General features: G+C 42.0%; 1 protein-coding gene across 1 annotated transcript in view; it reads right to left on the bottom strand.

The window, feature by feature from the left end:
* The window catches only part of RSU1 (Ras suppressor protein 1), a 71,688-nt gene that overhangs the window by 30,494 nt on the left and 26,052 nt on the right, over nucleotides 1-15,142 (bottom strand). The window contains exons 5-8 of the mRNA XM_048511869.1: nucleotides 14,140-14,258; nucleotides 12,683-12,765; nucleotides 12,242-12,356; nucleotides 2,341-2,473 (exon numbers count right to left, since the gene is read on the bottom strand). Of these exons, the coding sequence (XP_048367826.1) occupies nucleotides 2,341-2,473; nucleotides 12,242-12,356; nucleotides 12,683-12,765; nucleotides 14,140-14,258 (450 nt within the window). The remainder of the gene's footprint in view (nucleotides 1-2,340; nucleotides 2,474-12,241; nucleotides 12,357-12,682; nucleotides 12,766-14,139; nucleotides 14,259-15,142) is intronic.

Here is a 15,142-nt window from a genome sequence, read left to right on the forward strand (position 1 = left end):
ACAGCCCGGAAAACCCACCACAACCAGTTGAATCCGGCCATGAAAGCCTTCGACAATATTATTTGTGTGTTTGTTTGCCACAAAATCCTGCAGCCCCAAATGAGATGGCATTTAAAGGAACTCATAGCTGTATCCTTTCCTGGACATATACCTGGCATTTTCAACAGCAGTTCCCAAACACTGAAGGTCTGAACTAGTCTGAACTTAAGAATGGCAGATGTTAAAAACTTCCAAAAACACCTTCATAAATAGAAGCAAGAGGAACAAGACTTATTCCAGTTCACAGGAGATCTTGTCAAGGGTCTTTACTCCAATGACTGTTGCATAAGGGGGAGGTTAATTCTAGGATGGGAATATTCTCCATAAGAAGTTACTTACAGCAAATGAACAAGTCATACAGAGAAATGGCAGCTTTGAAATCAAGGTATCAATTTGTTGTAACAGTTGTTTGGAAAGACTGCCAAGAAGCTTGCACCAAAATTAGATAATCAGGTAGCGACTTTCATCAGCATCACAAATGAGAACAACAAAATAATCTGCCTTTCAGAAGAATGAATGACTGGACAAAGAACAATTTCCACATGGAAAAACCAACAGGGAAACATGATTAATGTTTAAAATGTACTTGGGGAAACTGCCTCCCATTTTACAAATGCTAAGCCCAACCCTTAGCACTGCTCTTTGCACATTGGGGCTTTACCAAGTCACTAATTATCTTACACCAATTCTGATAACATTTCAAGATAGCAATCCTTCACTGGAGTTTTATTTGCTGTTTTGTTCTAAACATTTATGTCTGTCTGTACTTGCTGAGTGTATTATAGACAATAAATCATTCCATCTATCATATCTTTTGTCATTATCCTAGACATACAAGATCCTCAGAGAATACACTTACAACATAAAGGTCACTTTGAAGGTTGACTAGGGGCACTTGCACAGAAAAAAAACCCATGTAGTTATTACCTCGGAAAAATATGCTGCCACTAGATGTTACTATAATTAAAAAGTTTTGATCTTGATGTTATTTTTTATATAAACAGGATTTGCACATATAATGGACATCTCATGAAATCAACAAGGATGTTAAACAAACTGGGCTTCTGGTAGGTTCTCCAGGAAATAGAAGAAGAGAATATTTTGGATTTATACCCCACTTTTCTCAACCACAATAAGACTCAAAGTGACTTACAAACTCCTTCCCTTCCTCTCCCCACAACAGTCACTTTGTGAGGTAGGTGGGGTTGACAGAGTTCAGAGAGAACTGTGACTAGCCCAAGGTCACCCAGCAGTCCTTGAGTGCAGGAAACCTGTTTCTCCAGATTAAAATTTACCATTCATATGGAGGAGTGAGGAATCAAAACCAGTTCTCCAGATTAGAGTCCACCACTCTTCACCACTACAACCCACTGGCCCTCAAGGAGTATGGCATTCAGGAAAGCCAAAAGGATACTTGGCACTTCATCACCAAGAGGCCACTTTTACTCATATCTGGTGTGAAATTATTGCAATAAGCATGTTGACAGTTGCTCCTGCATTGCTTCTGGTCACATGGGTTGAGACTTCTACCCCTGGGGCAGCAGACACTTGTGAACACAAAAGTGTCTACAACAATCTGGGAATTTTTAGATATTTTCAGATGAATTGAGTCACTGCTGATACAGGGTGACCTTAGGCCAGTGAGGATATTGTGAGGATTAAATGGAACAAACAATGTAAGCCTCTTTGGGTCACCACTGGGACAAAAGTGGAGCAAAATGAAGTAAAATAAACAAACACTGATTAGTCTAGTACTGGCGAGACCCAAGTTCTATCCCCACTCAACCATGAATCTCCCTTTGGTAATCCTGAATTTAAAAAAGAACAGGGAAGAACTATATATGACAATCTGTACTCTTTATGGAAACAATGGAATAAAAAATACAACAAACAAGTAGAGGCCCATGAAACCAGAGGTGGAGGGAATGATTCCACTTTGCTCATTCCGGGGGGGGGGGCAGGGGGGAATATCTACCCATCCATTGATCTGCTGCAGATGACCCAGAACTTTTCAACATAAAGAACTCGGGAGATGCGTGAATTAATTTGCTGCATCTTCCTGGACCTACTTTATGTTGGAATGCTCCACCAGGTCCTAGTGCCTGACTCCCCCCCCCCTTTGTAAGAAATACTTAAAGTACAAGAAATCATTAATTAAAATTCATTAAAAGAGCACTTTACCTTGGAGCACAAAGGAATGACCTGGCCCAAGAGAAGTCCAATGAGTTTTCCCCAAACTTCATTATAAACAAGAAATAAAAGCAAAAAGGCACATATACAACAATATAAATAAATACTCACTATTTGTATGTTTCTGAACGAATATATTCGAACACATGGGAAATGCCAAGCTGGAACTGATCTGCAATAGGGGTGACCCATGGATTATTCTCTGCTTTGAAGACTTGCTTTTGACCAGTCAAATCCAAGTTACCTGAAAGGGTTAAACAGGTGTTAAGTTTTTTGTGAGTTTAAGAGCGTTGCCTCCTGATGAAAACAACATGCTTTGGGAGTAGAATGCTGAAAGTAGAAGAAGAGTACAACACTAAAGTGTGATTCAAAATATGGGAGTAAACATGCATAAAATTATAACCCTTGACATCAACTAGCCAATCCCACCTACCCTCTTCTCTTCTCTTCTCTACAGCCTAAATCAGATTACCATTTCCTGTTCCTGTACACCAACATCAAAAGGTGTCTCAAGATGGGGAAGCCGCTCAAATTCTCAAGTGTTACTATTGAGCTTTAGGTTCCAAGGAAACTAGACATGAAGTATTTCCCTACTCCTAAATCAAGAAAGGGACATAGATAACACATGAGTTCAATAGGAACCTATTCCACTGGCTAGAAACATACAAAAACAGAGATGGCGTAAGATTCTAAACTTTGAAGTGTCAAAATCTTTGGGGTGGGGGTAGGAAATGTGTACAGGACTTCATCGGATGTGCATGACTCTTGGTTCAGGAAAAGGTGCTAACAGAACTTTGGCCCTTTCTGCACAGCAAATGTATAGCGGGTTGCAGTCGGGATAAAGTAACCTGCTTTCTTGTTTTTGCGTTTGCATGCATCCTGCTTTCTTGTTTTCGTGTTTGCATGCATCCTTGCAGGCATCAATTGGAGCCCACGGTAACAATGTGGGTTGCTGTTGCGACTTTGCACAGAGGCGCATCTGTTTTTTAAAATTTACCTCCCACCGATACATCGCTATGCAGGCATGCATGAATGAACCCCCCCCCCCCCGCCACAGCCATGCTGACGTATCACAATACCACTTGCACCAGTGTGGCTACTCAGATGTTAGTCAGGAACTTTTTTTAAAAAAGGAAAGAACAGCTGAATAAAGCGCCTCCTGCCCGGGTGCGATTCTCAAAAAAACTGATTGGGGGGGGGGGGGGACAACAAGGGGCAGACTCCCTTTATGGGTGGGATCTGTGCAAAGTTCCCCCCAAAATGAGGGGTTTTTTTTTTACCATCCTTAGTGTGTTTATTGGCCCATGTGGAATGGGCCTTTGTTTTCCATCTCTTCTGCTCCAGGCTCAGCTTCCAAGCAGTCAGCTGAGCTCAGGAAGGATTCTCTTCAGTTGGGTCACCGCTGGCCCTTTAACTGCTCCTCCTCCCCTCCCCCACCCCTCCTGGTTTCTTACAGGGAATGAGTTTCCACTGCCTGGTAAAAGGGCCAATACTATTATGGTATAATGTGCTGTGACAGGCAGGGTGGACCTCTACTGCCATGGTAATGGGTGACAGGATAACTCCTTCCATGTCAGCTCTGTTGATCTGTGGCCACGGCAGCCGTTATCTTTAGCTCTAAGGCAGGGGTCCCCAAACTTTTTAAACAGGGGGCCAGTTCACTGTCCCTCAGACTGTTGGAGGGCCGGACTAAAAAAAGCTATGAACAAATTCCTATGCACAAATGATTGTAAAATGTTTGATTTCACCTTTCAGCCTTTCTGTCATGGTCTATTTTTAGAACAGTGACCAAAGTATGTCAAGTACAGGGTGGGCTCCAAATATTGTTGGGGAGGCTGTGGAATACCTTCCCCTGTAAAAAAAAAAGCAGAACTTTCCCAATGAAGCATTCCATCTAACCCAGGATCAGGTATCTTCCTGGGTTCTTTCCTCCCTAGCAGCCAGCGAGCGATTCGCCAGCCTGGCTGATGCCAATGGGAGTGAGGCGGAACAGAAAGCCTGAGAGCAACACATGGAGTAGCCGAGAGGGAAGGGCGGAGCAGGCGTTGCCACATGTAAGGTTTCCAACTCTGGGTCAGAAAATTCATGGAGATTTGGGGGTGCCATCATGTAACTGCAATCAACAGCCGTTGGGGCCGGTTCCTCCTCTCCCTCGAGCCCCCACTGCACATGAATGGAGCCATTGCAGCCATGCCTGGCGGGACAGATAAATGCCTTCAGGGGGCCACATTTGGCCCCCAGGCCGTAGTTTGGGGACCCCTGCTCTAAGGCCACCCTTCACTGATGCACCCTTGCATTATAGTCTAAGAATCACCAGAGCTACCTTACTGCATGAGCAGTAGCATAACTTTCAGGACCAAACTACAGATCACATGGGAGACCTACATCAGATCATTGGAAATACTTTAGAAGCTGCAAGAGAGAGAAAGTTTGATTGGGGGTGTGTGAATAGCTATGGGAAAAGCTTTCGGTCCTCCACTCAAACACTGTATTCTTCAGGTGTTATTAGCTTGGGGGTTGGGGTACCCATCTTTCTACCCCACTAGAGCTAAAAGCAGTTTGTTATATCCAATTTCTATTTGGAAAACGGCATGTCTGTGGGAAGAGGAATTAAATCCCTTTCCATGGCACCATAGCTGAGAACCAAGCTGCGAATCCATGTAGCTTACTAATATTAAAAGATATACCAAGAGACCCCCTCTCTCCACAGGCTCAGCCCTCAGTCAACACCCAAACAATAATATGGACAATTGAGCTGGGGGATGAACAGTTCCCTAGGACAGTGGTGGTGAACCTATGGCACAGGTGCCAGAGGTGGCACTGAGAGCCCTCTCTGTGGGCACGCGCAAACAGAGTCGCACCCCCCCCCCACACACACACTAGGCTGGCCTGGGCTGCTGGGCTTGATTATAAGCATTAAACCTAAGACCTAGTTTGGGGGAAGCAGTGTAGGTAACCCTGTTAAGCGCTGTTAAACCCCACTGATTTTCATGAGAAGAACTAAAGGGCGATCCATTACCTGGGAGTAAGATCGGTTGCTGGCAATGGGGCTTACTTCTGAGTAAACCCTCCTAGGGTCGTGATTCACCCATTGGAAGAGTTGCACGGTTGCTTCAAAGCAAAGCCACCAACTACCACCAAGCTTACTCCCGAGTAATGCATGCCTCAAAGCCAACTGTTTTTTCTAAACTAAAACGTCAGTATTCAGGTTAAATTGCCGTGTTGGCACTTTGTGATAAATAAGTGGGCTTTGGGTTGCAATTTGAGCACTCGGTCTTAAAAAGGTTCGCCATCACTGCCCTAGGACTACGCCTCCTCTGAGTCTGTATTTCCCATACTCTGTATAATATTTAATCCTTAACAAATGTGCCTGCTATGAAAAAGTTAGCATAATTAGAGAAAAGGCAGATCATTACACTTGTACAAGGAAGGAGAGGGTAGAAAGATGGATGTTCGCCTCAGACGGGCCTATCAACAAGTTGCCGTTAACCCGGCTCTGTTCTTCTGTCAGCTGTCTCGAGGTCCATTCCCCTCTTAAACAAAAACATGAAGGAAGCATTTCATCCCTCTGTCAGTCAGGCAGCCATTGCCCTAAGCGCCTTACGCTTGAGTGCGTCTTGTTTGGAGGCTCACACCCTCCTCCTTTATTAGAAGGCCTCTGCAGTGCTCTGCTCTAACAAGGATCAGGCGGCGGGATTAAGGACTGTGACAAAGAGGACCTAATAAGATACAAGCTGGGGGTGTCTAAATCTATCCTGGATGGCTCAAACAACAGATTCACACACTGTTCAGCATGTAGTTTTAAAGCACAGACCACAGGAGGAAGAAAGCCAGCACCGTGATTAGCGGTAACCCCTTGACCAAAATGACTAGGAAGATCATATTTCATTCAGTGGCTTGTTCTGCAACTGCAAATTGGATTTTCCATTTTATTACCTGCAAAAACAACCAATGACACTTGTCTCTAAAGCAGCAGACACAGTTAAATGGCTGCTTATAAATGCTTGGGCTGCCATCGAGAGAAGGAACAACCGGTTTGCCCGACACAACTCATTCACATGGTAAGATTTAACCGTGCTCTCCTTTGCTCCACGTGTAGGTACTCCTATCACAAATTTTCACTTGGAGAGTAGAGAGCTGAGTACACTAAGCTTGAAAGGGTTGTACAGTTAATTGCAAGACTGTCTATAGCTAAGTTGAAGGTGCTTGGCTGTGATGCATTTGCCTATGATGAGCTAGTCAGCCACTAGGTTGAGAGTTAACCTGAAGCTCCTTGGTTTTTTTCCTGTTCCATTCACAACCTTTTGTGCACTATCTGCAAGCTTCAAGAAGCACCAGGGAATAGATAAATAGGTACCACATTAAGAGATCACTGGTCTTCTCTGACTGGCAGAATTTATCCAGGTTTGGGGACAGAGAAAAATCTTTCCCAACACCCTGAAACCTGGAGATGGCCCTGACTGGGCAAAGCATGTGTGCTGTGGGACTGAACAAGTCTCCCTTCTCTAAATTCAAATCTGCAGCTCACAGTAGCAAGAAAGTAGATTACTATGTAACAGCCTTCTGTTGAACAGGAGAAAATGAATCTTCTACCTTCCATCAGCAACTATTTAGATAATGAAAATATGCTGTAATTAAAAGTGCCTAAAACGGATTAAATCTGTACTCCCACTAGGAATGTATATGCTATCTCCACAGCCTACCGCTTTCTTTCTTAGTAATAAGGAAGAAAAAGAAGAGTTGGATTTATATTCCCCTTTTCTCTCCTGTAAGAACATAAGAACATAAGAACAAGCCAGCTGGATCAGACCAGAGTCCATCTAGTCGCGTGGTGGCGAACCTTTGGCACTCTAGATGTTATGGACTACAATTCCCATCAGCCCCTGCCAGCACGGCCAATTGGCCGTGCTGGCAGGGGCTGATGGGAATTGTAGTCCATAACATCTGGAGTGCCAAAGGTTCGCCACCAATGACTAGTCCAGCTCTCTGCTACTCGCAGTGGCCTACCAGGTGCCTTTGGGAGCTCACATGCAGGATGTGAAAGCAATGGCCTTCTGCGGCTGTTGCTCCCGATCACCTGGTCTGTTAAGGCATTTGCAATCTCACATCAAGGAGGATCAAGATTGGTAGCCATAGATCGACTTCTCCTCCATAAATCTGTCCAAGCCCCTTTTAAAGCTATCCAGGTTAGTGGCCATCACCACCTCCTGTGGCAGCATATTCCAAACACCAATCACATGTTGCGTAAGGAGACTCAAAGGGGCTTATAAACTCCTTTCCCTTCCTCTCTCACAACAAACATCCTATGAGGTAGGTGGGGCTGAGAGAAGAACTGTGACTAGCCCATGGTCACCCAGCTGGCATGTATTGGATTGCACAGGCTAATCTGAATTCCCCAGATAAGCCTCCACAGCTCAGGCGGCAGAGAGGGGAAACAAACCCGGTTCCTCCATGTTAGAGTACACTTGCTCTTAACCACCACACCACTGCTGCTCCTTAATGTAGGCCAAAACTTAATGAAGGCCAAGACTGGGAACTTGAATAGGACAATATTCTGCTCCCTCACAGCCTTTGTTACTGCTTCACCCTGTTCTATTATTATGTCATGTATATAAAAAAACAGCCTTATGCATTATCCTAATTTTCTTACAGTTGATACTAAAGCTGAAGTTTAAGTGTCCTTCTCTATTTCAGATCAGAGGACACGCTCTCTTTCTGAGAACAGAATGGAAAGAAATTAATTTTATTTTCCTATTTGGATATAAATACCTCTGGATCCAATTTTATTAAAGGCTAAGCAAGAGATAAGCCCACTGCACAGAAGGTACAGTTAGGTTAAATGTAAAAGCATGCCTGCCATGATTTTCTTCAGCTTTGCTTTACACTTTAGGGCTTATGGTTTTATTAGTTTGACATCACGTGCTTTGCTTCCCAAAAAGAAAGATGACAGACCTAAGAAAATAATCCTAAAAGGAAGAGGCCCTGTTCAAGCATTCACTGAAATGAATGGGAACCATGTGAGAGAATGATAAGACTCTTGAACAGCTCTCCTTGGGCCCTGAGCAAGAGAACATCCTAGTTCAGGGGTAGGGAACCTGCGGCTCTCCAGATGTTCAGGAACTACAATTCCCATCAGCCTCTGTCAGCATGGCCAATTGGCCATGCTGGTAGGGGCTGATGGGAATTGTAGTTCCTGAACATCTGGAGAGCCGCAGGTTCCCTACCCCTGTCCTAGTTAGATGGGGAACTGGGTGTGGGCATAGAAATAAACTCAAAACAATTGTGATTGCTTCTGTCACAGAATAAAAACACTGACGGAGAAATCCAATCCTCACCATACATTTGTAAGGACAGCATCAATCCTGTGTGTCACACCAATGGGGGTTGGGAATCAAGACTAGTATATCATTGGCATTCTTAGCCAGAAGAATAGTGGTGCCAGGAGGCTTCTGCCAGCTCACCAGGCAAAACACAGTTATAGTGGGTAAAAGAGGTTATAAAGATAAATATTATGCTTCCCTGAAAAGATGGTTGCATGCCCTCTGATGGTATGCCCTCTAAACCTGCAGAAGAGATGGCCTTTTGAATTGAAGTCAACCGGAAACCCCACCCACTTCCTTCCTTTGTCCCTGCTGCCATAGACAGCATTCCATCCATCAGCTCATCCAATCATATCAGTCCACAAAGTTGGCATAAGACACAGCAAGTGAACGGAAGAGGAGTATCTAGGGAAAATGTAGCCCAATGCAAAATCTAAAGAGAGTTCAGATTTGATTTGATCTATATTTGTCTTTTTGGTGGCCCATGTTAGCTGTAAAACTATTCTTCAACACTACATTTCAAAGGAATCAACATTTTTCCCATCAGCTTTTTCAACGTCCACCTTTCTCACTCGTACACAGTAATGGGGTATACTATGACACTGATCTTGGGCATCAACAACACACTCAAGGACCTTTTCTAGCTTCTTCATAGCTGCACCTACCCCAGTCTCAGTCTCCTTCTGATTCCTTTGTTGCAGTCACTCCTTTTGTTGATGATGAAGCCAAGGAATAGAAAACCTTGACCAAGTTCCTCATCATCAACCTTAAGCAGGGAATATTACTTTCTGATGGGCTTTTCAGTCAATCTACTTTTAAAATGCATTGAAGAAACTGGTGCACCAGAACACACTCTTTAAGAATGGTAACAATGGTAACCAAAAAGGGGGACTCTGAAAAGCTCATTGGAATCGCAACATGACAGGCAACATCTTAATACATAATTGGCTACAGATGGAACATGAGTTGATGACTCACTTCCAACCAATGGGTGTGCAGGGCTCATGAGGTGAGTCCTGTTCGCCAACTGGTTGGAAGTGTATCTCTCACATTCCAACCTCATAAATGTCTGGTAACGCTCTAGAGCCTATTTTAAATGCCTAATAAAGGTTGTGTTGTGTTGTTGACATTCCAACCAGTCCCACCAACCCACCATCCCCTGACCACCTCACTTTCTATAACCTGGGGGCCTTGAAAAGCTGGGGTGGGGGAGGGAGGAAGACAGTCCAATCCTGCATGTGGAAAGGAGTAGCTTCATTGTGCATGCAAGATCGCCCTCCCCACCCCACTTCCCAAAGTTTGGTAGGCTTGGAAAGTGGGGGGGGGGGGAACACAACCCAGGGCAAGCCTATGGAGAGATGGGATGAGCTTTCCTAATCTTCACAGGCACCCTGCTGGCTCCCCCCACATTTGCAAAGTCAAAATCCCAGAAGACACCATTCCCACCAACAGCTTTCTAGAACCCGTTGTATTTGCTCGTACAATGGGCTTTACTGCTAGTATGCAATAATTCTGTTGAAACCACACATGCCCAACAACAATCACACTGTAATTATCATCACTAGTATGGTGGATTCCATCTACTCTTGGTGGATATCTTACACTTGGATTTTACAGTACGAGCAACATGCTTAACAGGTTTCTTCCCAGCTTACTTAAGAGGTATAAACATTAGACCCATTAGATACGATATAGCAAAGAATACAGTATTGATATTGTGAACAAAACTCATTGAGTTAGCATCTCACTCTAATATACTGTTTCTAACAGGTAGAAACCTGCCCATCCCATTTTCAAATTGACTTCTGCCATGAAGTCTAAAAATGCCCTTTTAGAAGTGGAATGTAAGTCACAGGTTTCAAATAAGCCCTTATGGGCTAAATAAAGACACCTTGGGGAATGTAGGGATCAAACACGTAATTTGCTTATTGTAACTTAGCATTTCTATGAAATATTTCTGCCTTCCCATACAAATAGAGAAAGAGAAATGGCGAGCTATGGAAGATTCATAGCTGCTTGGAAGCTGTATAACTAAAATGGGTACAGGGATTGTTTTTTTAAAAGAAGCACAATCACCTCATTAACAGTTTGGAGTATTCTAGTTCTGCAACAACATTTTGTTTGTTATTATTACTGCTTCCTTTATCTGCCACTTTAATTTGTTGGAATAGGCCCTGGCATATCATAGTCACATTACTAAAATGTAAGTGATATGTGTATCTGAACAGAAATATGAAGTCTGTCCTCTTTCCTGTTAATTTAATTCCCCTCTTCTTCTTACCTTCTCCCTATTGGTTTCTTCCAGTGTTCTTGGTTTCCTATCTGAGGTAGTGTTAACTGCTTTGTTTGTAAACATAAATATGAAATAAACGCTATAAAGAACTGGCTCATCTTCAGTACTCAGACAACATTGGTATCCTGTACATCTGCAAAGTGTAATCTTTCCATTATGGTATCAATGACACTTGATTTATCCATGATTAGTTACGAGTATGCCTTAACATCCCATCACATAAATATTTTAAAACAGCATTAAATATACAGGCAGACAGAACAAATGTCAGAATATTTCATGTACTCCATTTATCCCTTGCATTTCTCCCAACAGGAATGCTAAGCTGCTTACATTGTTCTTCTCTCCCCCATTTTACCCTCTTGACAACCGTGTAAGGCAGGTTAGGTAATGTGTGTGGGTTACTGGATTCCATCCTGGGTCTCCCAGATCGTAGTCTAATCCTCTAACATAGTGATGGTCAACCTATGGTGCGCCAGATGTTCATGGACTACAATTCCCATCAGCATGGCCAATTGGCCAATTGGCCATTCTGACAGGGGCTGATAGGAAATTGTTGTCCATGAACATCAGGAGCCCTACACCACACTCATCTTGCCAATTATATCTGCTGCATTGCTTTTGCTAATACAGATTTCTTTTTCCAAATCAGGTATCCTTATAAAACAATGAATCTGTTGGTCAATCACTAGAATGTATATACCAACAACATTTAGTGTTTCTTGACACTTGTGTGCAGTTGATTGCAACTGTGCTGTTGCAGTAGCTCATGATTTAAATCCAGAAAAAGGGACAAGATCTTATGAAACTGTAAACCATGCATCCGACTCACTATCTCATGAATTGCATTTTGGAGACACAATGCTTAAGATACCCTAAGAACTTGCCTGCCTACTTCCAACCACACTTTACTCAAACCCAATGTGCTAATAGCCAAGCAACCTATTGAGTTATCAAACAGTTATTACACACACACATACACATATATACAAACACTCATATACAAATTTCCTTTTATTATATGGAACAAAACCATGTTTGTGAGGGCTTCGTATTACAACAGAAGCAGAAATAGTTTTGTTTCTTTCAAAAGAGACATTAATGACCAGCTTAGGTTACCAACAAAAATGAGTCTGAGTTCCATCTCCCCTTAACCATCTTTAAGCATACAGAAATGTCAAACAGAGTAATGATTTTTTAAGATATTTAATTACCTTTCCTTTAGATTTTTCTTCTTATGCCATGCTTGGTATTGTGGATTATTTTTATACAGAGTAGAAGTCTCATTTAGAGCTTTGGAGGTTTTAAATGCTATTATTCTATTTGTATGCCTGGTCAATGATTGCACTAATAAATAATGTAACATGACATCTTTAACCACAAAATCTACAAGTCTTACCTAGTTCTGGAGGCAGCACGGTGAGTCGGTTCCCTTGGATATGAAGTTCTTTAAGCTGAGTGAGTTCACCAATTTCTTTAGGCAACGATATCAAGTCATTATCCCGAAGGCTAAGCTTTAAGAAGACAGTGGGCGAGACAGGCACACAGTTGAAAGGAAGCAGTTATTTGGGGGGGGGGGGCAGAACCCCATCATAGTCAAATATCTTGCAAAGCTGTCTCATACAGACCTTTATCTTTCTGCCACTTCCTCTCACCCCACAAATTTAACTCCTCCAATTTACTTACAAGAGCCTGCTGATTAACAGTAGGCAATTGCCAGACACAGGAGGCTAACTCCTTCACCCCCCCTCCCCACTTTTTGCAAATTGACTTGATTCTACTCTTACCAGGGCCGCAAAAGTGAATTGATTTTTTTCAAGAATTTAGATAAATTACTTACTATCTGCAACTTTGTGAGCTTCCCAATATCTTGTGGCAGGATTTCAAAATCGTTGTCACTTAGATAGAGTGCACGCAAGGTGGCTGCAAATTAAACAGCAATATATAAACAGGGTGGCATACAACCCGACCGTTTGAGGCCTGATCAATACTGAAGTGTCAGGTTTGATTAATAACCCTGACTTGGTGAAAAGCCTTTGACATACCCAAGGCTCACAACAATAACAAGCGGGTCAAACTTAGATTTACTGGCTTATTGTACTGCTGGCCTGCTCAGGAAAACATCTATATCCAAAAGGACTGAAACAATTAACCACTCCTACAACATCAGACGATGGCAGCTTGGAGAACAGAGTTTTCATGTGTAGCTGCCAGGACACGAGCCCAAATCTATTACCTTCAATTCCCAATCATTATCCAAATGTGAAACAGAAACTTATCCCCTGCACACATCCCAAAACGTTCTGGCCCCTACTTATCTATTATGTCTGCAAACTAGAAGACAATCTGAGCCCTTTGGGGGAGGGCGGTATATAAGTGGAATAATTAATAAATAAATAAATAAATAAATAAATAAATAAATAAATTTAACATAACATACCAACTTTTTGTGTATTTATACAAATCTTCTGTTTGAACCAAAGTCAGACAACATTTGAGGAGGGCAGAACAAAAGAAGAAACATGGCATTTTAATTAGTTTTATTTTTATTTATGCCCCTTAAGGCTCAGAACACACTTGAAAATCTAGGGGGGGAGAAAGGATATTTATACTGAAGATCCTTCAGTAGTAGACAGAATTGGCAAACTTAGATCAAGATTGTCATTTCCAGTTACACAGGAGGAGTGCATGCTTGTGTGTGTGGGGGGAAGGCTAACATTTGCATCCTACATCACAGAGGAAGCAATGGTCAGTCATTGTCCAAAATTAAACAGTAGTTCTATTTGTAGGAATAAATTTTTGTATATGTCATATACATTTAATTATGTGTATGACATATATAACATACGACAAATCTCATTTTTAAACAAGTAAGACATTTTTAAACAAGTAAAACATTTTAAAACAAATTCAGTTTCAGTCAAGAAAAGCAGATTGGGAGTGAATCGCTAGCTATCTTACATTTCTCCTTCACTGACCTAGGAAGGTGCTATATTTGCCAAAGCTGCAGTTAAGTGTGAAATGGAATAAAATGCTAGAAAATATAACCAAGTAAGCAGCTCATACAACATTGTCAGCTGAGTCCACTTAACTTCTACCAGCATCAGGTGATTGTAGATCATAGACATATATTGCTGAACTATGCTGAAAAATATTCAAGGAAGCTCATAGGAGGAAGAAAATATATATCTAAAATATTCTCTTTAGAGTTCAGTCTCTCTCAAATAAATTTCACCTGCAGAAAGCAAAGCGACTTTTCAAAATAATTTAAAGCGTTTTTAAAGATCAGTTCCTTACTTAGATAAAAGAAGTTTCCAGGCAGTGAATTTTCATTTAAGTTATTGTACGTCAGGTCAAGAACCTCCAGGGCTGGGAGGGAGCCAAAACCTCGTGGCAAGGAGTTGAGCCTGTTCATGCTACAAAAAAGGAAGACAGTAAAGTGGACACAGTTTGGCATAAAAAGCAAGCGATGACTAGAAAGTGCGCGTCTCAGTTTAAGGCAACATCTCTATTTATTTATTCAGTCTAACATTTGCAAGCCATCTTCTCTGCTACCAGGTGTCACACAAAGCAAAGTACAAGAATCAAAACTAAAAACATGAAATAAAATAGAAGTACATGAAAAAAGCACAGCCAGTTTAAATTCGGAATGGGCAAAAGCAGCATGTTTGTACAGAAGCCCAACTCAATCAGACTGCAGACATCGCAAATGTGAGTTATCCAATAATCTGGAACTGGAAATAAAAATATTGTGATTAAAAAACTGAGCACATTTAGCAAACTCAGGATCAATACAACTACGTTTAGTTTGTTCTAATCATAATACTTAGAGCATGAACCAATCCCTGAAGAAATCCCTCCACTTCCAACCATTTTGGAGATTCTGAGCCTTTACTTTATTAATTAATTAATTAATTAATTAATTAATTAATTATTGCATTTATAAATTGCCCCATCCCCTAGGGGCTCTGGGCGGTGAACAACAGATATTATAAACAATGTAGCAATAACAATAACATTTAAAATCAGTAACATCATTAAATATATAAAATTACATAAAATTACAGCGTTCCGTATAAACCATATGGCGTCCAGCGTTAAAATTATCAATAAAACCCCCTCCCGAAGAGGAAAGCGGTATAGATGTTGCGAACTCCCAGAGTGATAAAGGGAGGGACAGGAAGGGCGCACACCATCAGCGGCCGGCCTCCCCAAAGGCCGGCCTCCCCATTATTGATAAGCCAAATGTGGCGTAGTCATTTAAATGCTGGGCTAGGACCTGGGAGTCCCATGTTTGAAT

This window comes from Sphaerodactylus townsendi, linkage group LG11 (assembly GCF_021028975.2).
Source record: "Sphaerodactylus townsendi isolate TG3544 linkage group LG11, MPM_Stown_v2.3, whole genome shotgun sequence".
NCBI lineage: Eukaryota > Metazoa > Chordata > Lepidosauria > Squamata > Sphaerodactylidae > Sphaerodactylus > Sphaerodactylus townsendi.